General features: G+C 40.3%; 1 protein-coding gene across 1 annotated transcript in view; it reads right to left on the bottom strand.

Annotated features, from left to right (window-relative positions):
• The window catches only part of IGF2BP3 (insulin like growth factor 2 mRNA binding protein 3), a 114,696-nt gene that overhangs the window by 74,881 nt on the left and 14,371 nt on the right, over nt 1-25,444 (bottom strand). The window contains exon 3 of the mRNA XM_027738448.2: nt 14,910-14,958. Within this exon, the coding sequence (XP_027594249.1) occupies nt 14,910-14,958 (49 nt within the window). The remainder of the gene's footprint in view (nt 1-14,909; nt 14,959-25,444) is intronic.

Below are 25,444 nucleotides of genomic sequence, written 5' to 3'. Positions count from 1 at the left end.
TATTTTTAAAGGCCTTAAAAATACATGGAGATATACGCATGCTGCAGAGTCACATATCTGATCACACCAGCAGGGTAACACACATACACACGGTGACCCTTCCTGGTGCAGAGCAGCAGTGCAAGGGATGGGCTTCAGGAGCAGCAGGAGAGATTTCCAACAGAAGGGTACCACCTGCACTTCTGTGCTTTACCATCAGAAACCTGCTACCCCTCTAGCCCAGGACAAACACCTCCTGCCTTGCAGAATCCTGGGGTTAGCTCCAAGCAGCTTTACATCAGCAGCCTGGCATCGCCAGTAGCAGATTTTCAGGTTTGCCACTACCCCAGAACAGGAAAGGTCATATAGCCAGCCAGATTTGATGTGTTCCCTCCCTGATCTCAAGGTCACAAGGCCTCTGCATTTCTGAAGCTCCCACCAACTAATAAAACAGCTTGTCTCACTGCATCAAAAATACAAGCAAGAGACAGCATTATACCTTCTCTGTTAAGCAGAAGATAGACATTTAACAAGTAACATATAGTAGGGCAATGCTTTTAATCCCACAAGCTCAGAAGATAATACCATGCAGAAGAATCAGGAGTAATGCACAGTAGTCAATGCAATCCAAGGATACTGGAGGCTGCAGCTCTAACATCTCTTACATGTTGCAGTCTCAATGACCCACGGCTTGCCTCACCTCTGGGAGGTTGCATTACTGCATTGTCTGAATGGTGGAGAAATAATAGCTCCTTCATAATGGAAACATGAACAAGAGAACACAAAAGTGGCCACTAAACAGGTTGGTTATGGGAACAAAACACTTTCAAGTTGAAGCAGGCTAATGTATTTCATTACTCAGGTGAGGACGCCACTTGAGAGCTCTCCTATTTCACAAAGACATAAGTTACTTTTGTAACATATGGGCACATAACACAAATCACCAACATGTGCATTTCTACAGGGTCCAAAAGCATCACTGGACACTGGCTTAGACTAAAAGCTGTGACATAGTAAAGTGGAAGTCATTGGCACTTGTCTCTAACATTTAGCAACAACACCTGATTTTTTTTTCCCCCCTCCTCCCAACTCCTGAGCTGGCAAAAGTTCATGTTTTCTTCTGATACCTTTTGTAGTCTTTCCACCCTCCTCCTAGATCCCACAATGAATTTCACAGCCAGCAAGCTCAGATAGCTGAAGGCTGATTCTAGTGGGTGTACACAGCACAGTTAAGAGAAGTTCATATCTGCTATACCGCCATCCACATCTGCTAAAGGTTTTTCTAGTCCCTCACAACTCACTTGAGATCATACAGTTGGAAGAGTCAATCACTAATCTATCGTGAATCTCTGCACACTCCCACTACAGTCCCAGACATGAAGCTACTTGAGGTTTTCAGTATTTCCCACCACCACTTCCACTGCACTGTTTCTTCTTTTAAAAACTGTGATGTCACCAGGAGGAGATGCCTCCTCAGTATGAAACCCAAACCTACTGATGGACGACACACACTAAATACTGAACCTTAACAGGAGGCTGAAATGAAGGGGCAACAAGAAAAGTTTCCTATAGGGGTGCAGTCACTCAAGTACCTAAAGTCATCCCAGCTTGTGATAGCAACCTAAACCAGCAACCATTTGGGCTGCAACAACCCATACCCACAAATCAAATTAGGGGTAAGGAGCTGCCCACACCACCACCTGTAGCAAGAATGCTACAGGTCCACAGAAGTCCCATACTCAAAAAGAAGAAACAAACGAAAAAATTGCTGTAGTTGGGCTGTAACACACATCACTTCACTGTAAGCTCACATGCATGGCTCCTGTAAATTTCTACACTGTGAATATCTACATGCAGATAGAGAAGACATACCAGAAAACAACGTGCCAAGAAAATGAAACGTGTACTGAGAAGGTAGGATGCAAGAGTTTTCCAGACCAAAAGCCTGCTGGATCTACACAAGGACACCAGATTCATAACTCAGACCACATTCAAGAGGGCGACAGCTGCTATAGGCAATCATGAAGGCTACAGATCTAATTACACATCCAATGCAACAAAGGGCTGAGGAACACCTTCCTAGAAGCCACTGGTACATCATTATAACCCTCTGTGCTTCAGAGTACATAGTTGAGGTTGGCCTCCTTGTTGCTGCTCATGCTGGGTAACTGAGTTTAGTATGAGAATTAGGTGAGCAAACAAATGAAACTGTTGCATAAATAGTTATCTACTAGTCACATAACAGCCTGATTCTATTACTAAGAGCAACAATAAAAAAACAACTCAACACCTAATAAAAGGTGTACCAAGAAATGTTGATTTGGACTAATTTCTTACACATGCATATTCAATCCCCTATCAAGCTTTATTATAAAGTGGCTGTTTGCAAAGATAGTTTTAATCTATCTTCCCTTCCCCCTGCAAGTTAACGGTGGGCTACAGTTTTTAGAGTGATTTCCTGTTTCCAATATATTCTAAAAATCCTGCTCATTTGCTTCACTAAAAGGCATATGCTTGGAAGTGTTTTTTTATGGCTTTTAGTCGTATCACTCCTTTTGATTGCCACCACACTCAGCGTCTGAAAATAAGGGAGCTATTTCAAGTTACATTCCCTTCTTTTGCTACTCACATGTACTTGGCTACCAGTTTGGGACACGACATCAGAGGGAGCTTCAGGTTTTAGAATAACACAAAAACTTCAAAAGGCAAATACATTAACAGAACTTCACTCTCTTGCTCAGCAAATTTGGCTCAGTTGATGTTCATGAACATCCTAAAGATCTGCTACCCATTTTTCATGTCCTCATTGCTGCTTTTTCAAGGTCTCAGCCCAGCAGCCAGCACTTGAACCCCTGCAGCATCCAGGCTCTTGGACTGAGCATTAGCAGACTGGATAAAATGGCAGCATGCAGGTGCAGATTGTGTTGGTATCTCTTGCCTTCCCCATAAGCCTGTGGCATTTCTCCCTTGTTTGGTACAACAGCTTTGCTGCTTGCCTTTTGGTCATGTGTCTCCTCTGCAGCTGGGCTCATTTTGTTCCTTTCCCGTACTCATCCAAGAAATAACTCAAGATTTTTCTGTATCACTAGATGAAAGCAAGTGAGAGCTGCAAAGAGACGCAGATCGGGCCTCAAGTCCTGAATGGTCAAGTTCAGGACTACAACCAAAACAGTCACTGTGGGAGGGAACACACAGGTAATGCAGCAATGTGCTGGTACATGTAGAAATGAAGTAGAAGGCTTGTATCAGGAGCAGCACCACAGCAGACTTGCTCATGGAGAGGTAGCCCAAGAGCCAGTTTCTGCCTGGCCAGCAAACAAGACAAAAGTCCCACACACCTAAAGCACAGCTGTGAGAAGAGATGTGCTGACTATCATTGCTTTATAGAATCAACTGAACAGGAACTAGCCAGCCCCTCGGAAATAATCACATTTTGTTTCCCTCCCTCCACACAAGAGCCACTTGCATAAAGTTAGGTCAACATGTGGTATGCATATGATTCAAATGTAACATTTCCTGGCAACCAGCAGCATACCCAGAGGAGGATCTGCACACTACTGATAATGTCGATTTTTCCCATGGCCATCATAAAAAAGAAAAGTCTACTGATCTCTTGAGACATAAGGAGCTAACCCCATTCCAGTGATTAGCTTTCCACTAGTTTTATGGCAGCTCTTCTTTGTTTAAAGGAGCAAAACCCAAGGCATACACAGATACCTCTGACAGCAACTACCTTCATAAAGTGAAATAACCTAAAATGAATGATATAACTATGTGCAGATTTGGGTCCTCAACTCCAAATCAATTAAAACTTCCATGAATGGGCAAAGATAATCAAAGAATGGGAAACAGTTTCCAAAAACAACTCAGCAGGCTATAGCTCTTCAGAAAGAAATAGAAATGGCTGAGGAATAAAGATCATTAAAATAATAAGAGAAATAGAAAGGGAGAAAAGGTAACAGAGCTATTACTATTCTACTGCTATTCACTCTTCCAATATAGGAGCTGGGAGGTAGGTGCAAGTTCAAACCATGTGAAATGAGATGTTTTTCCTGCAACATGCCCTAAAACCATGTCACTTCACTGCAGTATATTGTGGATGCCAGGAGTTTGCATTGGTTCAAGAACATGCCCACAGAAATCCTAGACTGATTTCTCAAATACAAACTCACCATATTTCACAAATACAAACTACTATCAGTAGGTGTCAGGGCTGCAAAATGCCAGAAGCCAGTAGAGTGCTCTGGCATATAGTGAATTATCACTGTATCCTTGCCCTTATTCCTGAACCCCCCCACAAGGCACAGCAAAGGTGGCTTACATGACTACATTAACATCTCTTCTGACCCAGTGTTGCTGTTTTTATGTTCTTCATGCATAAACTAAGTGGATTAAGAATCATTGAGGCCACTTGAAGTTAACATTTTTCTATTCCTTTGGCTACCATGAACAAGAGCTCATAACATTTCTCCTATTATTGCCCAAGGAACAACTTTGTGCATTTCCTTCAATTCTTTTCAAGTTACACAACAGGTAAGTTTGAAGCAGCAGTCCCTGCTAGTGATGTCTTCTTTCAAGGCAGGTAACTGAAATTAGTTCAGAACTTCTCCAAGAGCAGACAGAAGTAACTAGTTTCTTAATTACATTTATAACACACTAATTTTGCAATGCTTGAAGGGCATGTTTGTTTATAAAAGCACATAGCTTTACCAGCAGCTTCCTGCATGCCAACACAAAAGGTACAGACATCTAATTTCATCAGGAATTTTTGGGCTGCACTCCCAGCATCTAAAACCAGCACTTCAGCAGAAGACCCAACACCAGTACAAACTACTGGTTCCTTATTTCACACAGAAAAACTAAAACAAGCAGGATTTAGATGTCAGGTAGCATGAATAACTAGGAAAGAGTATGTTTCCATATGAAAGACAAAGAAAAGCTATGTCAATAGCTTTGACAGGGATAAGTACATTTTTCTTATCAAAAAAAGTATATTATTTCATAGGTCAAAAGCATATTTTGCGATTTTTGTTACAGTTTGCTAATCTGAGATTGCAGGTTTTTAGAAGCTACAGTTTTCACCAAGTAGCCCCTTGGCAGTTTGGTTTTTATGCTACTGGAGTACCACTGGGAAACAAGATCATGCGATTACATGCAAAATGAAGAAAGTAGTAGTGTGTTGGTGCTACTTATTTTGCTTCTGGGCTGTCTCAGTTAAGGGTGGTTTGAACAATGGGTTAATTTATCATTGTGTTTAAGGAAATTTAGCCAGCAACAGCTAAACAGTCTAAGTTCTATCTGCAGAGATGCAATACAATTCCCAGGCATGTTTCCTCTCCTGTGACAGACTTGCAGAGATTCCACATCTAGCTTAATGTTCAGTAATGATGCTATACTGAATAACAGTCAGGCTCAGAGGACGGTACCCTACCTGCCCACACTTTACCTGGAGGTCAGTAACAAGTATTTTGTCCCAGGTCCTGTCCCACTTAACATCTATGTCAACGACCTGAAAGAGTTGTTGCGCTACACTCTCAAGTTTGGGGATGTGACCAAACTGAGGGGAACAGTTAACATGCCTCACAGGGAGACCTAGGCACAGTTAGCAGCAGCCTGATGAAATTTAACAAGGATAAATGCAAAGTCCTGCACTGGGGAAGAAATAACCCCCTGGACATGAGTGCAGGCTAAGGACTGCCTGGTTGGAGAGCAGCTCTGCTGAAAAGACCACACAGAGTGGTGTTGGACAGCAAGCAGAATATGAGCCACGTCTGTGTCTTGGCAGCAAAGAAGGTCAACAACAACCTGGGCTATATTAACAGAAGCACAGGCAATGGATGGAGGAAAGTTAATGGATGTTGAGTTAAAGGGGATAACCAATCACATGTAGATACTTCATCCAGTTTTGGGGCCTTCAGTACAAGACACCCATTGAGAACCTGGAATGAAGGGCCACCAAGATGGTTGGAGGCTGGAATGCCTCTCTACTGAGGAAAGGCTGAGGGAAATGGGCTTGGTGAGCCCAAGAATGGACAGCTTTGGGGGGAGCATAGCAGCAGCCTGCCCTAGAGGTCATTGAGAAGACAGACCCAGGCTCTTCCCAGAGGTGTAGGGTGGGAGAACAGGAGACAATAGGCTTAAGCTGATACAACAGATGTTCTCACCAGGTATAAGGAAAACAATTCTCACCAACAGGATAATTAGTCCTTAGACCTGGTTGCCCAGAGAGGTTGCATGACCTGCATTCCTGAAGGTCTCCAAGACTGGCCAAAACTTTAAGCAATGTGGCTTGAATTCAACAGAATGCTGCTTTGAACAGAAAGTTGGACTATAGATCCTGAGATCCCTTCCAACCTGAATGGTCTTGTAATTCTAAGAAAAAACACATCACAATGCTGGATAAAGAGGTTGCATCATGAATAAAGTGACTCCTTAAGTAAAAATCATAGCTAAGGGATGTAACGCTTTGTCAACTGAACCCTTGAACAAAGGTTTTCACTGACACCTTTCTAGAATCACAGATAAAAAGTAAGATTTGGTGGCTGGATTCCAAAAAAGTGTTTTGAACTAAGCAAACTTTGTGTGTCTGTTAAGATTTCTCAAGTTTTGTAGTCACTGTTAGTGACAGGGCAAACAAGTAACTATATCATTCTAAGCTTGTGAGCAACACATTGTTTTAACAGTGCCAAGCAACCCCATGGTGACAATGCCAAAATTCTTGCACACTAACAGCTGTTATAAGTATTAGAATATTTCTGAAAAGTTAAGGGATTACATGTTGTGCTTTTCTTTATCCAGAAGATCAAAAACCAGTAATGAAAACAGACATTTTCCTCATCTCAGGCACAGGACAACGGAACCAATTTGGATGGGGAGAGAAGTTTTTAATCAAACAGTTGCACTGAAACATTCCTTTTTTTTTTTTTAGACCCTTCACTTGGCTGAAGGGTCTCCCACTGAATTTTGAAAGAGAAATAGGATATAGGGCCATAAATGTAGTCTCCAAAGACAAAGATTATGTATGTAGACAAAGATTATGTATGTCTTAGTTGGAATGGCCACTTTTAACACTTAAAACTCGCCAGTGCTTTGACAATTAGAGCCCATCACAGACAGAAGCAGCTCATACTCCAACACAGATATGTAGACAACACACTGAATCACAAAGCTGTGTGGCTCAGATGAGACAATAGACTGAAAGTCTCAAGTGGAAGCGTCTCTCCACTCCTTGTGTGCCCTCTCCACAGCAAGGTTAAACAATAGCTCACAAATCATGCCCCAAAATACTCAGCTTGCTTCAGATCATGGTCAAAAAGCTGTGGCATTTCACAGCACCTTCTTCGAAAGTTGCTCAGCCAACCCTCCTGCCTCTGCCATACAACTTGAAGTGGCTGTGTGAACAACCACCCAACAGATTTCCTGCAGCACAGCCCAAAATCATCTACTTCCTCTTCTTTCAACTTACCACCTTGACCACCTGGAGGAAGAAGGACAACTTTCACACCTCCAAAGTCTGTCAGTCAAGCCAGCTCTGACCTGGTGAGTCTTCAGATTTCTTTGAAACAGAGTATTAGCATTATGTCTAGCTCCTGTGGTTGGAAGACCACCTTCTGTATCTTCTAGGTGCTTAGCACAACAGAGCCCTGAACTCATCTCTAACTTCTCTATTTGTTGTTTAAGCTACTACAAGTTTCCTAGAGAAAAAATTGTGTTAACTAATGCAACGTTACTTTTCTAAGCCTACAACTATAATAAAAGAATGGCAAAATATCTTCAGTGGGGATTTCTAGGATATTAACTCTTACATGGGCAGATGTTTGATAAAAGTATTACTGTTAACTGCTTTTAGTACGATCCTGATTTAAATAAACACTGAAGCCCAATTCTTGAAGAAAATTAACTTTGCTCATTAGATTTTTCCCTTTTTTACAAAACCGTATGACAATTATCAGTAGTGCTGTAACCAACACATTCATATGAATAAATCATTCCAAGTGAGAAATACACATATTGCATGTTTATCCAAGGACCTTCACTCCCACACCCTGTCTTTTAAACACCTGCAAGAGGTATTTACTACTTCACATATACCTGTAAATATCATCACCTATAATTAATCCAGGCAATTAAACCCCAACATAAGCCAGTGTGTTGTCTGAAGTACAAAAGTGAGTGGTCTGCCACAGACATGGTCTCTTTCCTATATCAGATAGCCTCACCTGCAGCTAAGCCCAGCAAGATGATGGAAAATATGTGCAGCCCAGGTAAAATAGTTAATTCGGAGTGTGGGTCCAAGGTCAGATAATAGGAAGGAAAGATTATCATCCCCCCTTTTTTTTTTTGGCAGAAGAGGAGCAAAGGCAGCCCTCTGTGTATAGATCCAAGATCAAGAGGAAGCAGTGCCTTTCTGAGGCTCTGCACTGCCCCAGAGGCTGCTCTATCCTGTAGTTAGGAATGAAAATAAGCAGGAGATCAACATTCAAACTTTGTTTGATGTGCATAATTCTTGATAAATCTCTCAAGTTTCTCATTATAACAGAATTAATGGGGGAAGGAAGGGGAATCTCCCTTCAAAAGGCTTTTCATACTGTCCCCTACAACAGACTTATCAGGCAAACACTGACAACAGTCCAACAGCAGGCGAGAAGCTGACTTTGTGATTACTGTAAGGTAGCAGTCATTACCAGCCTACTGTCAAACTAAAGGGCTCTACTTCATAGGGTTTGCAAGGACCATCCCATGTAGTGTAGTACCAACTTTGCGTTTATTAAATTTGAAGATGGCACAAGGCTGAAATGAAGTGACATTATGCCAGAGGACAAGAGCTCAAGTGATCTTAAACTACAGAAACTACTCCGGCAAAGCCTCATGGGACATCCCCAGGTGACAGACTTAAGAACAATCAATAGCCTAGAAATAAGAGTCCCAAGAAGAGACTGAAAGAACTTAAACTTCCCTCTTAACCCTCCCTAAGCAACACAGGTCTTCAGATATATAAAGGACTGATGCAGAGAACAGAAAAACTTGTTCTCCATTCACCTGCTGAATAGGACAAGTAGTAATTGGCAAAAAGTACAATTTAGTGCCTAATGTAGCACACTGTTTTCTGTTTCCTCCTCAAAGATCCCTACCAGATTCCTATACCTAGCAGGCAGTAACAGATTTGTGCATGCTTAGTGTTCTGCTAGCATTTTTATAGCTACACATTATTTTTATAGCACTACATTAAGTTGGGATTCTTGGAAGATGCTTGAGGCAAAAGACTGTATTTCAGTATATTTTAAATGTTTTTACTGTTGATTCACCTTACTTCTAGAATTCTTTTCATTGTAACTCTGGCTCATTTCTGCATTTCCTCTTTACATCTTGTCTTTATGAGAAATATCTATTCTGTATAATCCTAACTTAATTGCAATAGTTTTATGGTGGTTTTTTCCTTCCTTAAAACCTACAAGTTCTCCACCTATCCTCTTCATATCCCTGGTATTCTAAAATAAGCTGCATCTTAAGCAGGTACCGTTCATCAAGATTAGTTTTTACACTGCATCTCTAGTTTAAAGAACAAACAACCCATCCCACACGGCTTAGCTGTCTTATTCAAAGCAGTGACACAAGCTACTACAGATCCTCAGGACAGTTATGTGTGCTGTAAGATTTACAAACATTTGCTCACAGAGTCAGTCTCCATTCTTTCAAAGAAACTGAAAGCTTTCTTACAAAATATGCAGATGGGTGAAGATGGCTCAAAGCTTTCTTGCATTGACAAATCTCAATGCAGAAACTGAAGTCACTTTGCAACTCTGATCCAGAAATCCTTTTTCATTACAACTTCTGCCTGGGGAATCTGAAACATCGGAAGTCTCAGCATAACTACGAGACTTCATTTTTCACTTCCATCAAAAACTGAGGAAAAGCAAACCCTGTTTAGCAACATCCTTTTGCCATTGGAAGAGCTAAACCAGACCTTCCTTCCCACACGTTTCTGTCCCCAAAAGCAACCTGCAAGTCTCACAGCAAAGCTAGGAATACACATTCACAGCATTTTTCTTGCTTTCTTTCCTCACACAACAGGTTCACACTTCACAGGCTGGGCTTTTAGTCTACCTTTTTTGTTACCAAGTTCATCAACACTATCTGTTTATCTGCTCCATCCAAACCAAGAAGGAAATAAGCCCACAGAAGATAAGTAGGAACTCTTCAACAGCTACCTTCCTGCTGAGCCAGCAAGTGCCATTTTTGGCACCATCTGTGTCCTGGAAGTCTGTTCTCTAGTGTTTTATTCACTAAACATGGAAAAAATATTTGGAAAGAAAATTTCTTGAAGCATCTTCTAAACCGTAGATGCTAGTTTTAAAATGTCTTAAAAGAAAGTAAAGAAAAGGGGGTGGTATTGCACACCACAGTTCCTTCTCAGAGAACTCAACTCAAATCCCCATCGTGTTAAATCAGAAACAAACTCTAGGTACTTCAGTTTTAAATCACCACATCTAGATCTCCTTCCAGAAGGCATATAATTTTGTCTTGCAAATACACCTCCAGTGCTGAATACACACAAGCTAAGTGAGAGAGTACTTGCCATTACAAATTAGGAGTCAAATCAGTATCTTACAGACTGCAGTTCAGGAAAGAGTAATACAGGTCTATTTACTTTCCTGCAGCGACCATAGAGCCAGGGTAGTCATTTCCAATGAGAAAGAGTTGAGACTGGTATATGTGGAGAACGGAAAAAGGTGGTGTGCCAAATTCTTCACTAGTCATGATTTTTAGGATCAGTCTGGACTTTGTATTTGACAAGTAAGGAGAGAAACGGGGGGGAGAAAAAAGGTATAACCACATACTATCTCTAAAAATGATGCACTGTTTGAAGGTTTGCCTCACAAAAGACTTTGTAACAAGATAAAACGATTTATTTAAAAAATAAAATCTGATCATGCATGTGTTCTCCAAATTACTAAACTGATACAATAACCTCTATAGGCAAATTATATGTAAGCAAAACAAAAGGGAGAAGATGCACAGCAGAAGTGATGATGCTTTTATGGAACACGGTCACTGATCCAGAGTCCTCAAACACAGACTGTCCAGTGAGGGAAGGGGGAAGATGCAAATGACCTGGATAAGTAGAGAACATGATCCTGGATAATCATGTACCAGTCCAGACTCCAAATGCAGTCTGAGGCAAGTTCTAAATTTTCTTAGTTCAGACAGAGTTGCCGCCTTCCCTCCACCTCCTAGCTGGGCAAGGAGTATAAGATACCCAACCCACACATACAGGAACCTGCAGAACCTTGCCAAAAATCTTGTGAACTTCAAATTAATCACCAGACAAGTTTTGTACAAACTTAACCTTGAATGACTTGGAATAAATTAGAATTTTATCTTTTACAGCTGCATTTTTCAAGTGAGCTCTTCAGAATAGCAACCTTGTGGTTTTGTTTCAAAGTAGTAACTCAGCAGATTAGAGCAGGTCATTATCTGCCTCTTTTTCCACCACTTAAACCTGAATATGATCTAAAAAGGTTATCTTACCTTTTTTACTTATACCATGATGGTCTAATAAGTACACAGTGAGGTCTTATATTACACAGAGGAAACAACTACAAGTCCAGTTACTATGGTTGGTTGTAAGAGTCAGTATTTTGTTCAGTAACTTCAACCTATGTGAAGGAGAACACTAATTGGAATATTTTTCTCAAAAAAAAAGGCAACCAGAAAAGCAAATAGCTAATCTGAATTTATGTATCTGGTTCATGAAAAGTCTTGCTAATAAACGCTTGCTACTCTGTGGCCATTTGCTACTCTGTGGCCATTTACATCGCTGTTTCCCAATCTATATGGAATAACTATGGGTCAAGTGTCCTATCAATGAGTTTTCAGAATATCCAGTTACTTCCAAGAGGAAGTCAAAGACTCCTTATCACTAAAGTTTGATGTTTTCTCTCTTCTGTGCTACTAAAGGCATTAGATTTTACTAAATAGGTATGCATGTCTCTTAGAAAGATAAGAGGGTACACCAGTGGAATAGTTTCAAGGTTTTCACCAGAAACTGATTTACTCCAGCATTTCATGAATCTCAAAAGACAGCTTCCACCTGCATGGAGAACAAAGGACCTGTATTAGTAATGGGGCACCTTCATCAGCTGATGGATCTCAAAACATTCTCAATTCAAATTAAGCTTCAATATTCCCTGAAAGCTTTTCTGGTTTTGAAAACCAGGAGGCAGAACTACTATCTGTGGTGCTCAGAAGTGGGAGCTACTACCAAATTGTTACACTTCACAGACAAGCACTTCAGCTACATTCCTGCGGGACCAGCATATCCCACCCCTACCACACTTCCAGACCTGCTTTCTCCAAACCTGACAAGCTGCACTTAAGAACATTATGGATGCCTTCCTTATTATAAGAGCGCTTTGTGGGTGGGTTTTTTTATAAGCCAAGGACCATCTCTGTGCAGAGATGCTCACTGGCTCCCAGTACCACATGGCTCAAGGCATGCAGGTACCACTGTGTGACACACTGGCAACAAGAACAGCTGAGAAGCACTGAACTAGAGGCATGCACACTGACTGCTAGGGACACTGCTGTGGGCTTCCCACATAAAAAGCTCGTTTCTATAAACAACAAAATCAAAGCAAGACAATTACTTCAACTTGTGCAAAGAATGACACTGTAACCTTACTAAGAAGGGCTATACTAAGGGAAGAAACTTCACAAGAACAATAATCTTTTCACATATCTCTATGTCACAGTACAAGGAAAGGTGTTGCAGGGTACTAAGTGTGTTTTGTATTTCAATATTGAACACACACGAGGGCCAATGGATTAGCTAACACAGGGACCTCTTTCATCAGTTGTTTTTTGGTTTGGTTTTAAGGATTTCACACCCATTAGAAGTCAGTCCTGATTCAAGGAATTAACAAAAGCGATGAGGCAAGAAAATTGGCACAGAGGGACTATAAGACACAATTTAAGTAAAATCACTCCAGCTGACACACATGCACACTAACACATCATCCTCTCAGAAAATATTCTGCAAGAACATTGCTTCAATATAAATACCTCTCTGTATGTATCAACTTCTACTCTCCCTACCAAGACTTGTTTTTAAGGAAGAATCAAAAGCTTTCTTACAGAGCTCAAAGGAAGTTTTTTCAAGGATTTTTAGCATCAACAAAAGATACCAGAGCCCAAGGTAAACCGACATAAGACAATTCCCTGATGAATTTAATCACCAGTTGTTGTATTTTATCATCAGCACTGTTTTGCGAGTATACAAAGCTTACCTGCTTAAGTGCAGAGGTGCCGGACCACCAGCACTTACAAAGAAAAACTTTAGGAAGTTAGTGGACAAACTGTACTTGGCAAGCAGCCCTGATGTTGCAAGAGAATCCAAAAGTATTGTAGAAGTTTTCAGGTCTCTAAATTTTGTACTCAAAGGATCAGGTCTGTACAAGTAACTTGAGGACATCTAGGCAAGATTGAGATTATGTTAATAGGGACAACTTTAACTCTTCCTTGGGAGCGTTAGGAAGATATAGTGTTTTAAAAAGGTAGGTAAAGAGAACATCTGTCTGAGACCAGATGTCACCACAGAAACTGCAGCAATAGAGAAGAGGGAAATAATTTTTAAAAATCAGGAAATAGATAGGAAACAGAGTAGATATCTGTAATACACAAGCAAAATTAGCTACAAATGTGTAATGAGGCATAAGCAGGTAGAAGCATTTTTAAGTACTCTGCTTAACAGTGCTTACATCCCTGTTTATTCACATCTCTGAATTGTATGCCTCTGCTCTGATACTGTTCCTACACAAAATCCTCAGAGGAATTTGGTACCAAAAAATAAGTTAATCTTCAAATTAGTCACCCTCAACCGTTTCTATAACTACTCTTCCCAGAAGCTTGACCAAAAAAAAAACTTATGGATTTGAAATGAGGGTATCGGGTGGACACTGTTCAGCTGAGGGGTACACAAGGTCTGGGAAGTGCAGAGGAAAAGCTCATATAGACAGCAGACAGCAAAAAGGCAGGCTGAAGCAATGAGAGGCAATGTGGGCTGGTACCTTACAGAAACCCTGTAGTTTGACAGCCTAGGTTAAACAGACCAATGCCTCCATTTTTCTTAAAGCTAAGAAGCAATCAAGTAGTGCAAACAAAGAAGTTGCTGCAGATGGAAAGTTAAATGAAGGCAGACCAAACCTCCTGGAGAACTGCTACCAGAGCTATAGCCTCAAATCCTCTGCCCTCTAATCTCCCTCAGGCAAAAGAGTGACTTATCACTAATAAAACATGAAAACAACGTTTTAAACACACATACAAGGCAGAAAAAAAAGAAAACAGATCTGTTCTTACGGTAGTCCATCTACTGTAAAAATTAGAACACTATTTGTGAAGTGCAGGAAGTATACACTATACTGAGGATAACCAATAACCATAATAACATGAATAAACAATTTGCCAAAATGCCACCACTATAGAGAAGCTAGGAAAATACAAAAACCCACCACTCAAAAAAAAAAAAAAAAAAAATAAAAAAATCAGCATTACGTTTCTGCTTCTGTAAAGGTTTGGCCAAGTATTTAAATATGAACTTGTTTTAAGTTTATTGAACTCATACACCAGACACCAGGTCCAAAACGGACAAGCTTTCAGTCAAAGAGAGTGACTGCATCAGGAAGTCAGCATTCACCAAAGAATCCATTTCAACATTTTTTATGGTTAGCTGGGAGAGCAGAAATGAAGGCAGTTATCTGAATTGCTTAGAAGGCTCTATTGTTCCCTCTTCCAAAGGATTTTTCCCCAGAACAGAATGGGTGGTGTGTGCAAAGCAAGTAAAAGGTGGGGGAAGGGGAAAAGTCCTGTGGATAAAGAGAGAAACACAAACAGTTTTTAAGCAAAGATATAATTTTTTTAAAGTAACTTCCTACCTCCCACTGCAAGTGAGGCGGGATATTCCTGATCTGAAGCTTCCGACTCCTGTAGATAAATTAAAGAAAATAGCATTTAAAAAAAACAAAACAAAACAAAACAAAAAAACGGAAAGAAAACATCATTGCAAGATAGACTATACATAGCAGTGTCATACATTTAAGCATCTGTCATACTAAGAGGGGCAAAACCAAATACACAACTCAAAAAAACCCAACAGATCGCCGAGGGGGGAATGTCAGGTCAAAACCATTTCAAGTCTAAAGAGCTGTTACAGAAATACTTGTTACACATTTGACAGCTGTTACATTTCATGAAGTCTCCACTTTTCTTGTAGACTATTTCTATTTCTGCTTTAAGGCCTTCAGTATCTAATTCTCTGTTATAAATGGGTGTGATAATCCCATATATTTCTACTGGGTTCTCCCTCACACACTTTAAGAATTTTTTGTTGTTATTTTGTTTTGTGAATCCACCAGGAAAATACTTCAGGATTTTACGTTCCTTCAAGATAGGGAATACAAATTTGAATTAATACATTTGCTTTGATATTAGATTAATGAAAAGTTTAACGATGGACTATTTTCCAACATTGACATGACTAACGTTCTTCCTCCCTGACTGGGAGGAGGGGTAAGAGTCTAGTAAATTCCTTGTATTTTCACCCCAAATTTACATCGGTTTTCATTTATCTAGTAAACAAAACATTCACTTTGAAGTGCTACTGCAAAGCCTGGCAGTGTGCTGGCTGCCTTCACAGCCAAGTCCTTTGTCTCCTCCCTTCCCCCAAAGTGAGAGAACAAATAAATGCCGGAGATGCCACAAACCCCCTGGGATTTACAAGAATGTGTAGAGTAACAGTTTCGGCTGGGCTCAGGTAGAGTGAGCTAGTAGGGTCAGCCTGCCCATCCTGGGAAGCTCTGGGGACAGGAGAGGGGACAACAAAGAGCAGTCTAGTTTAGAAGGTCTCAGTTACGTTTTGGTTCACCAAAGCAGCTAAAATAAGTGTCTTGGGTCCAAACAGTTTTACTTCACATTTTAATTGCTCAATACTGACCTCTCACAGAAAAAAAATGCTTTACACTTTAAGGGCTTTTTTTAACAGTTAAACTTGTACAGGCCAGTGAAGTCTTGCAGCAAAACAAGTTTTAGAGGTGTTCCCGTCTAGCAATAAAATCAAAAGCTTTCCTTTTCCCCTCAAAACCTTTTAAAATACACTCCTTTCCCTAATACCACCACCTACCCAGGCCTGCAGTGAGTGTTTTACGTCTTGAAATGCTCTTCTCAACAGGCTTTGTCCAAGGCACAGCCGGAGGTCATAGCACAAAGCCACCTTGCCCAAACAGCTCCTCATGTGGCAGTGTCAACCCCCAACACTACAGCAACCATGAGATCAAGCGACAAGCATGCTTTTTTGCCAGAAAAGATGAACAGGTCTTGGTTGTGCAGCATTTCTCAGCTGTTTCTACTCTCTCTCGAGCAAGTAGGAGCACATTTCATCATTTGATCATATAAATAGGCAAGGAAGGGAGAACAAGAAAACCAAACCACACACAATCCTATTTAAGGTTTCATTTTCAATAAAGCAAGGGAAGTCAGGAGCTGCTTCACTGAGAGCAGAAAATTCCTTGAAGTCTGCAAAGTTTTCCTTAAACTCAGCTAGCAATAATGCTACAAAACAGTTGCCCTAAAGTAGTGATATACTGCTCTGAAATATCAAAATAATCTCACACAGCAACCTGAAACTTGGAAGTTGGGTCCTAAAGTAGAACATAAAAGGGGATGTTCATTCAATATTAGAAATACCAGGAAATTTTAATACAGCAAAACCCCAAAACCACAAAACTGGTAGCTAATATGCTATTCAATGTGCTTCAAACTGTTGTGCCATTACTCTCTCCCACTTGTAGATTCGAATTGAAATTCCTGAGTTTCACAGCAAGGAGTGCCACTCACAGAAGGATCCAAGCCCAATAGCCCTGCCCACCACGACAGGAACAAGAGGTCTCACCCCAGCTCCACATCAAGTTTGGCCACAAATGCTCACACTGAGCTGTGTATATCCACTGGTGAGAAAGGGAGGGTGGAAAAGTCCTTTCCAGAAGCACTTATGTAGGTTTTCCTTCTGAAATGAAATGTGAGGTGATAGTTGTGTGAAACCTGTGTGTCTTCTCTACTGTCCAACACCTGAAAGGTGGACCAAAAAAGCCATCTCTACTTTTACTCATCTATTGTTGAGGACTAACACAAGGTTTGGAGGTGTTTTTTTTCCTTCCCATGTGACTTCAAGGATCTGAAAAGTTTGATGCAATTTAGAACTTCTGCCAGCCAACATTTGTAGCATAGAAATAACTTGGACATCCTAAAAAGGAGGAGGACTAAGGGAGACGAGCAAGGAAGAAATGCCACCTTAAAATTACCAGTTCCTCTACCACATTCATAAACAGCCAAAGGAAATGGCAAGCCAAGTACAAAACAGGTACAGTCCTGCTGTGGACCTCAATTTATGGCAATAGTGAGACACCTATTGTACAAAACTGAAAGGTCACTTCAAAAATACAAGAATAGCTATACCCACCATTTAGTTTGGAACTGTTTATACCTTCATCAGTTTCTTGGCTGCAAGTAATTTTAACTTGTCACCCAGTGCACAACTTTGAAATCTGGTGTTTACTGATGCATGTAAAAATTTATTCTTTTACATTATTTCTGTATTACAATAGGGAAAAAATATAATTGAATAGAGCTTTGCATGGCCAAGAGAGGAACCACATAGAACCAGTGTTAGATAAAAGATCATATACAGCTTTGAGATTTCCCCGTTTCAGTTACTATTAGCCCCTGTTAAAAAGGCATTGAAATATATCCCTTAAAGTTACCTAGAAATACGCAAAAAGCTTGTAACCCCTTTCCCCCTCTGCCCTTCTCCACACACAGAAAGAATAACTAGAAATGACCAAAGTGGTTTTTTGTTCCCAGGACCAGAACGAGCACTGAACAAGCAGCGAGCAGATGGAGACAGAATCTCCCATGTGCTGCGATAACCTGCAGCTCCTCCTCAGAGATCGCTCCCTCCCGTTCTTTTCCTGCACTTTGGCAGCCCCGTACATCTCCTCGCTGCAAAGCAGCATGAGTGATTTTGCAGGCACTCTCTCTATTGCTTGCATGTGAGCACACAGAAAATCAGCTCTCAACTTCAGGAAAAATCCCAAACCAAACGCGAGTGTATAGCAATGAGTAAGGGACAAAGGCGGGTCCTGACTGAATTTACCAGAGCAGCAACAGTTTCCACGAGGATGGGTTCTGATTTCAGAAAGCACACTTTTGCACAGGGTCAAAACTCCACACAATAGATGGGGAAAGGAAAGAGAAAAGTACGGAAGCATCTTCATGGAAATACGCTCCCATCTCAGGCACTGTCAGCTCTTTTAGGATGCTTTCCATCTTCCTCACGACACGGCTTTCTTTAGCTAAGTATGGTATACACAAAGATCCTACAGCTATCGCAACCCAGGCAGCAGACCCCTACAGAGGGCTTTGTTATGTTCTGTTTTGAAGTAATCTCAAGTTTTGTTACTCTACAACTACTTGCAGTCACACTGAGTGCATAAAACAAGAAAGAGTCCTCTCTCATCCCCTGACAGTATTTTATTACAATAGTTGCATTTAAAACATAGCTCACCCAGTCTTAATAAATCCTTAGTAAAACACTACCAGCATCTCTCAATGTGACTCACATAAGCCTTGTGTATGCAGTTTTTCCAGTTTAAGCAGATTTCTTAGTTCATTTCTCCTATTCTAAATAGGCATTGCAAATAGATGTCAACTGAAAAAAAGCACAAACTATGTTTGTGCTCTGTATCATATGAAGGCTTTTGAAAGCTACCTGTGTTCACAGCATGTGAACAGGTGTTCCCATTCGTTTCTCTTTTTCAAAGAGACCCAAAACACCTTTAATTAGGCAAGAAGAAAACAGACTTCTCTGGTTTCTGTGCAAGGTTAGTCCATAAGCAATTGTTTGGCAATAATTTACTTTTCTTAAGAGGAATTACACACATTCTAATTTGAGAAATTGCACATATCGTAATTCTTCTTTTCAGCTACTATCCAGGTAACAGGATTCAGTTACTTTGAGCCACTGCTGAGGACCATATGCCAACATATTTATTCTGGGGATGTTGAGACATGGAGCCTTGTGTTTGGGGGACATGAATATCTCTACAACAATGAAAACAGGTAAAACAAAAAGCCGTTCTTGTGCCCCTTCGCAAGGAAAGCAGCATATTTGTGCCACGTGTGCACAGAGACAGAAAGAGCAAAGTACCATAAAGATGGATAATTTACTAAAAGCCATCTTAGTGATCTCTGAAGGGGTAATCTCTCTTACGTAAATACAGAGAACAAACATATGCACAGGGACACCCAGTGTTCCCAACCCACAAGAACCCTCCACACACATGAAACAATACTAGACATGTCTTAGGAAAAAGGTGGTGGGAGAAAGGAAAAAGAAAAGCCATAATTTTAGCATTTTCTTTCTTTTATATATACTTGCCTTCTTTCTCTGCCCTTCACTATATGCATCACTTTTTTCCTTCAACATATCAAGTTCCTCTTGAGTTAAAAGGGTCTCGAAATTGTCTATTTTTGCATCCTTGTATTAAATAAAATCTCACTATACACTTTCACTAATAGAATCTCACTGTATGCTTTATATGACATTTAGCAAAGGCAAATCACATCAGATCCACACATGTCCTTAAGGGAAAATAATTTTAAATAACAGAGGATAGACAATTTTAAAGCAAAGAACAACGAAGTATCATGCTTTTGCTCACAGTCCAAAATTTTTTGTATCTCATAGGTGTGTCAAAATTTGACTATTTCAGAGTCAATCATAAACAAGTGACTGCACTTCCACACAGTTGTAACTACACTCATACGAGACCCTTCTCACCATCCTTCCTCCGCCAGAGACCTGCTGCCTCCTGCTCCTCAATTCGCATTTCTCAACAATAACAACACTTAATAGACCCTCACTTCAGCAGCCATACAAACTACGCACAACCTTAATGCCTTAAACCCACAAAGCACAAACGTACTCCTTTTAAACAAGAGCCTATGGAAAAAGAGTAAAATATGTTTGAAAGGAGATCAAGTGAACATTGACAATGTTAGTTCATTCAACTGTTTGAACTCAATACCTATGGGACAGAAAGTAAATGGTCTCCCTTCTCCACTCTAAGGAACGTGCAAAGAGCAAGCGCTTATTCATTTCATCCATTCTCGGTAGGTACTGCTATGCTGGTTACCTGGAAGAAGTCTTGGCACCTTACACCAATGGCACAGATGCAGAGTATGCCAATACCCACCAGCACCCAGTGCTGGTACTCCCCAGCACTGTCTCCCAGTTCATGGTCCTCAGCTCTGACAGCTACATGTGATGCCGCTGCAAACCCACTCACTGAAACAACCATTTTTCTCCCTGAGCTACAAAGAGCTGCATGAAGACAAAAATAGTCAATTCTCAGGCTTACTTCACTGACAACCCAAACTGAACATAGACAGCTGGAGATGAAATATTAAAAAATACCACCACACAGCAAAAAAACCCTTCTGTGAACTGTGGCTAATGCCACATGGTAAGAAATAAGTTCTGTATAAAAAGTCCTGACAGGAACAGCCATAGAGGCAAAGTTAGCAACTCCTATAGCCAAATGGAAAACTGTTGGCAACCAACTGATTTTATAAGGGAAAGGGAAGAGGTGTCTTATTGTTTACTCTGCAGCCAGTAAAATAAAAACAGGCAAGAAAAAACCCACACAAAAGCTACCCCCCCACAAAGAGTTCATTAGTTTCTCCCCCTCAGGTTGCTTCAAGTAGCTGATGTTTGATCACAACAGAGTGAATCAGTGTTTTTAATGGTCTTCTAGTGGGAAGAAAAACGGGCAGGTTTACAGGACAAAATAAATAATCCTTAACTCTCAATTCATATCAGTGTGATTAGGGAAAAAAGCAGCACTCATTTTTTTAGTTACAAGGTGAGGGAAGGTGGTTCTTATTTTCTTCATGGTAAATGGAGGTGACAATACAGATTGAGCCACTGGAGTGACCTGTCCTGCAAGAGGTGCTGCAGTCTCTGCTGCCTGCCCCCTGACTTCACACTAAAACTCCATGGGTTTAAGCAGCCATTTAACTGTTTTTAAGATGTTCACATTTGGTTCCTGAAAGTACCTAACAAGCAGCAATAAGTCCATTGACTGAAAGCTGGCTGACCAGAAGCATTGACTGAGGAGAGACCTCATTGCAGTTTACAACTTCCTTGTGAGGGGAAGAGGAAGGGCAGGCACTGATCTCTGTGGTGAGTAGTGACAGGACCCAAGGAAATGGCCTAAAGTTGTGTCAGGGGAGGTTTAAGTTGGATGTTAGAAAGAGGATCTTCACTCAGAGGGTAGTTGGAAACTGCAACAGGCTCCCCAGGGAAGTGGTCACAGCACCAAGCCTGACAGAGTTCAAGAAGCATTTGGACAATACTCTCAAGGCACATAGTGTGACTTCTGGGAATGGTCCTGTCCAGGATTAGGAGTTGGACTCGATCTTTGTGAGTCCCTTCCAACTCAGCATATTCTGTGAAATTAAGCCTATTGAATGCTCATCCTAAGACATCTTTTTATATACAAAATTTTATATGCAATTATATATCTCAATTTGCTTTTTCCTAACAAATAGTTCTGATAAATAGAAAACCAAAGGGTCACACTTCCTACCTAAAAAGAAGGTATTCTGAATTTCTTTTAAAAACCAACTCAGTTTCTGTTAAGTGAAAAACAGAAGTGTTTATATCGCTCCTATTAAAAGGTAATTAATTTCTAGTATATTACAAGGCACACTGATGACAGTTACTATATTTTATCAAATCAAGCCATTAGCTTGCAAAACAGATAGTTCGTCTTGATGAACTTACCTTACAGAAGAAAGGAGAATGGTTTCAAATACTGACTTGTTAAGAAACATCACCACTTTTTATTTCTACACATTGATCTGGACAGCAGAATACTTGAAGAGGAAATGCTCTTGCTCCAATTTCAGACCCAATTCAGCAATTCAAGTAGACAAAGCCTGGCTAAGCCACAGGCAAACTGCAGCAATACTTCTCTTTGTGTTGATTCATTATTTAATCCCAGACCCAGATTTAAAAGCACTCCGTACTACCACTCAGAGTAAGGATTTTCCACAAAATTTAGACAAAGATAATTTTTTTCTCAAAGCTCATGCAAGACGTAACAGTTGGCTCCTAACTACACTGTTTCCCTTTCATCTTGCGCATACAAACCCACCAAAGCAGCCGCTTTGGAGAGGTGCATTATCTCAGCATTCAGGATGAAAATACTACTCTTGGATTACCTCACAGATCCCTCTGTGCTGATGATCAAATTTCCTACCAGTGCCTGTGAAACATCAAGTTTATTTACTATTTTTCACCAGGATGAAAAATCAGACAGCTGTCCGTGGGGCCAGTACGACCACACAGCTCTGCTCCCTAAAGCCACCAGCCAAACGACTGGGCACAGAGCTGCACTCTCCTTGCAGGATTAACTTGAATACCCTGAAGGAGACTGTGCATTTGTGGACAGACTGATAGCTCAAGAAGCACAACCAGAAGACTTACACTGACACATCCAAGTTCTCATGTTTATGTGGATTAGCTGGATAGTAGGCTTTCACCTGTTAGCATTTGCTTTAGAATTTTAGCTCCACAGTTCTTCACATGACTAATTAGACTAAAAGCTTATATTCATTATTTGTAAATTCCCTTGAGTGGACCATAAAGGCATTTTAAGAAGAAAATTCTAAAGATTCTGCCATTACCATATTAATGTTGAACTCCTTGTTTTAAAAAACCTTTCATTTTCCAGGTGTTGTTAATAAGAGAAGGCTGTTAAATTTTTTTTAAATTAAAGAATTAAGCATTACTTTAAATTTAATGGGAAGTTCTAGTGTCCTTTAGAAAAAGGGGCCTATCTTTGTGCCTTGTGGCATTTAAAGCCTCTTCCCCTATGCCAAAGCTCTTTGGAGAAACTGAATTATTTTTAATTGGGTTGATTTTGATTCCTTCCCCTCTGTTTGATGTGAGGTGCAGGGTATATGTGTGTTTTTTCTAAATGCCACATTTTCTCTTTCCCTCCTCCTCTGAGCAGGGGTCTCTTCCTTAAACAACTGTACTACAGAGCTGATTTTGTTGACCAAATTTTTTCAAGCTATGGTCACTTGCCATTTATTCTCTCACCCTACCACTAACTTGCAATTAACTGGGATGTGGATAACAGTGAAAACACTCAAGAGGTATATGAAAGACTGAAAATAACACTTTTAAAAGCAAAAGTACTTCTAAGCATGGAAAAAAAAAAAAAGTCTACTTAATATCCTAATCAGTATGAACTACTAATCCTTTAATGATGGGGCACACTCATCTTTTATTTCTCCTCCTCACCCCTCCTTTCTTTCAGCCACCAAAAGAGCTAAAGGTTTCTTTTCCCCCATTACCTGTTTTCCTAGTGTCCACGGGGGCTGCTGCTTGAAGCAATACTCCCATTATGGACTTACTGTGAAACTTTACATCAGCTGTAAGAAGCAGCTCCAGACCGAAACTTGCATATGATGTGCCCCTCCAATACATGACCAAGCTAGGGGCTGGGGAGCAGCAGATTAAAGAAAAAAAAAAAAATCCGTTTCTGTTATCTCTCCCTTTTTTTTTTTTTTAATTTCCAGGGAATTCAGTTTCTTTTAAAGAGCCCAAGGAGGAGAAAGAAATGGTGTGGATTAGGATACTTCACTACCATTTCTGAAGTAAAAGACCACAATAATTAAAAAGCCAATAAGGTACTTTGTTCTAAGCGGCTGCTGGATACACCCTCACAGTGTATCTTCTCTACTACCATCTCTTACTCCACAGAAGTTTACAAACCAGCTAGAAACCCGACGGAAATAAGTGATACAGATATCATGTACTATGTAAAACTTTGGCAACTTTTTTTGGTATGGGAGGTATGGCACTAGATTAGATCTCATCTAACAACAATTCAGTGATTCACCCTCCTCAGACTGAAATATCTAAATAAAATTAGCAGCACTAGTAGACAAACTCAGTAGCCACCATGCTGCTGAGACCAACTGCTCAACCACGAGCCTTGTGTTTGCAGAGAACATCGGAAATGCTTTCCAGATTCCTTACACCACAGCAACAGCCAGGGAGTCAAACCTATTTTGGTCTCTTTCAGGTCCTGCTCAAGTGAAGCTAAGGTTGTTCATACTCAATTTGAGTTCACTATGCTCCAGATTAAACAAATTCAGTTCTGGTTTGGGGGGCTAGAGGGGAAGCAAAACAGCAAGAGCTGTTCTTCCTTTACAGCGTGTAGTTGCAAGACCTCTGTTACAGTGTCTCAGCAAGCAGGGAACCTCCCTTTGCTACTTTTTTTTTTGCCATTAAATATCCAATTTAGAACATTCAGGTTGGGAACAAGCTACTTCAGAATTTAAACTGAGCATGGCATTAGGGTAGTTCAGGGACTCATCCCACTTCTCCACTGCCTCGCTGTTTCACCCCACACACAGACTTTTTGAAAGACAAGACTGTTTGCTGCCTCTCTCAGGCTACTTTACAAAAACTGCACAAACTGATGTCCAGTTCCTAAAATTATCTCAGTAAATGAAGATTACCATAGGGTTTGGGAAATGAAAACAATAAAACACTCATGCTGCTGAAAACACCACCTAATTTCAAAAAGCTTACATGCTATAACTAGAATAAATGACAAATCTTCGCTAGCCTGATTTTAAGTGTATATGTACACTTTAGCTACCAGACGGGCTCTCTTAACATTTGCAAGACTCTTCGATGATATAAAAAAAAACATTAACAGGGGTAACCTACTTCATTTAGGCAATTGTCTATATAACAATATCTAAAAACATGAATAATCCTGGTGCTTAAAAGAGCTAGATAAACTAAAAGCAGAATTAACACGAGCACAGAGTAAATCAACACTTTTAAATGTACAGCCACAGTTTCCAGGCTCTTTCCAGTGTGTAGAGCCACTCAAAGAATGTAGAGTGTGCGTGTGCACGTGCATGCATGGTTTTCACTCTGCATCCATCCTGACAGAAACTTCCATTTTTATTACTGTTTTTCATAAACATGTATATTACTCAATTTTGCAAAAGGACATCTTATACTGACACGATAATTGAACATTTGAAAGATATACCATGCTCCTCATCTGATGTTCCAGGGAAGCCTAACAAAGACCTGCAGTTAACTTGTTCACATGACAATTTTTTTTTAATTAAAAAATATTTTATACCTTTCAATCTCAAGACAAATCAAGAAAAAATTTAAAAATACTGGAAAGACAAATAATTTCTTACAAGTCTTCTAGACCATACTAACAGGTATAAAGTAGAATACTTCGCCAGTTTTACAGCAGAGATATTAAGTCCACTGTACATTTCCTATTATCTTTGCTTTAAAATAAAT

Source organism: Pipra filicauda, unplaced genomic scaffold (assembly GCF_003945595.2).
Source record: "Pipra filicauda isolate LSUMZ 115617 unplaced genomic scaffold, ASM394559v2 scaffold88_size2543281_pilon, whole genome shotgun sequence".
Taxonomy (NCBI): Eukaryota; Metazoa; Chordata; class Aves; order Passeriformes; family Pipridae; genus Pipra; species Pipra filicauda.
The sequence above is the reverse complement of the archived record's forward strand: the minus strand, read 5'-3'. Positions and strand labels throughout refer to the sequence as shown.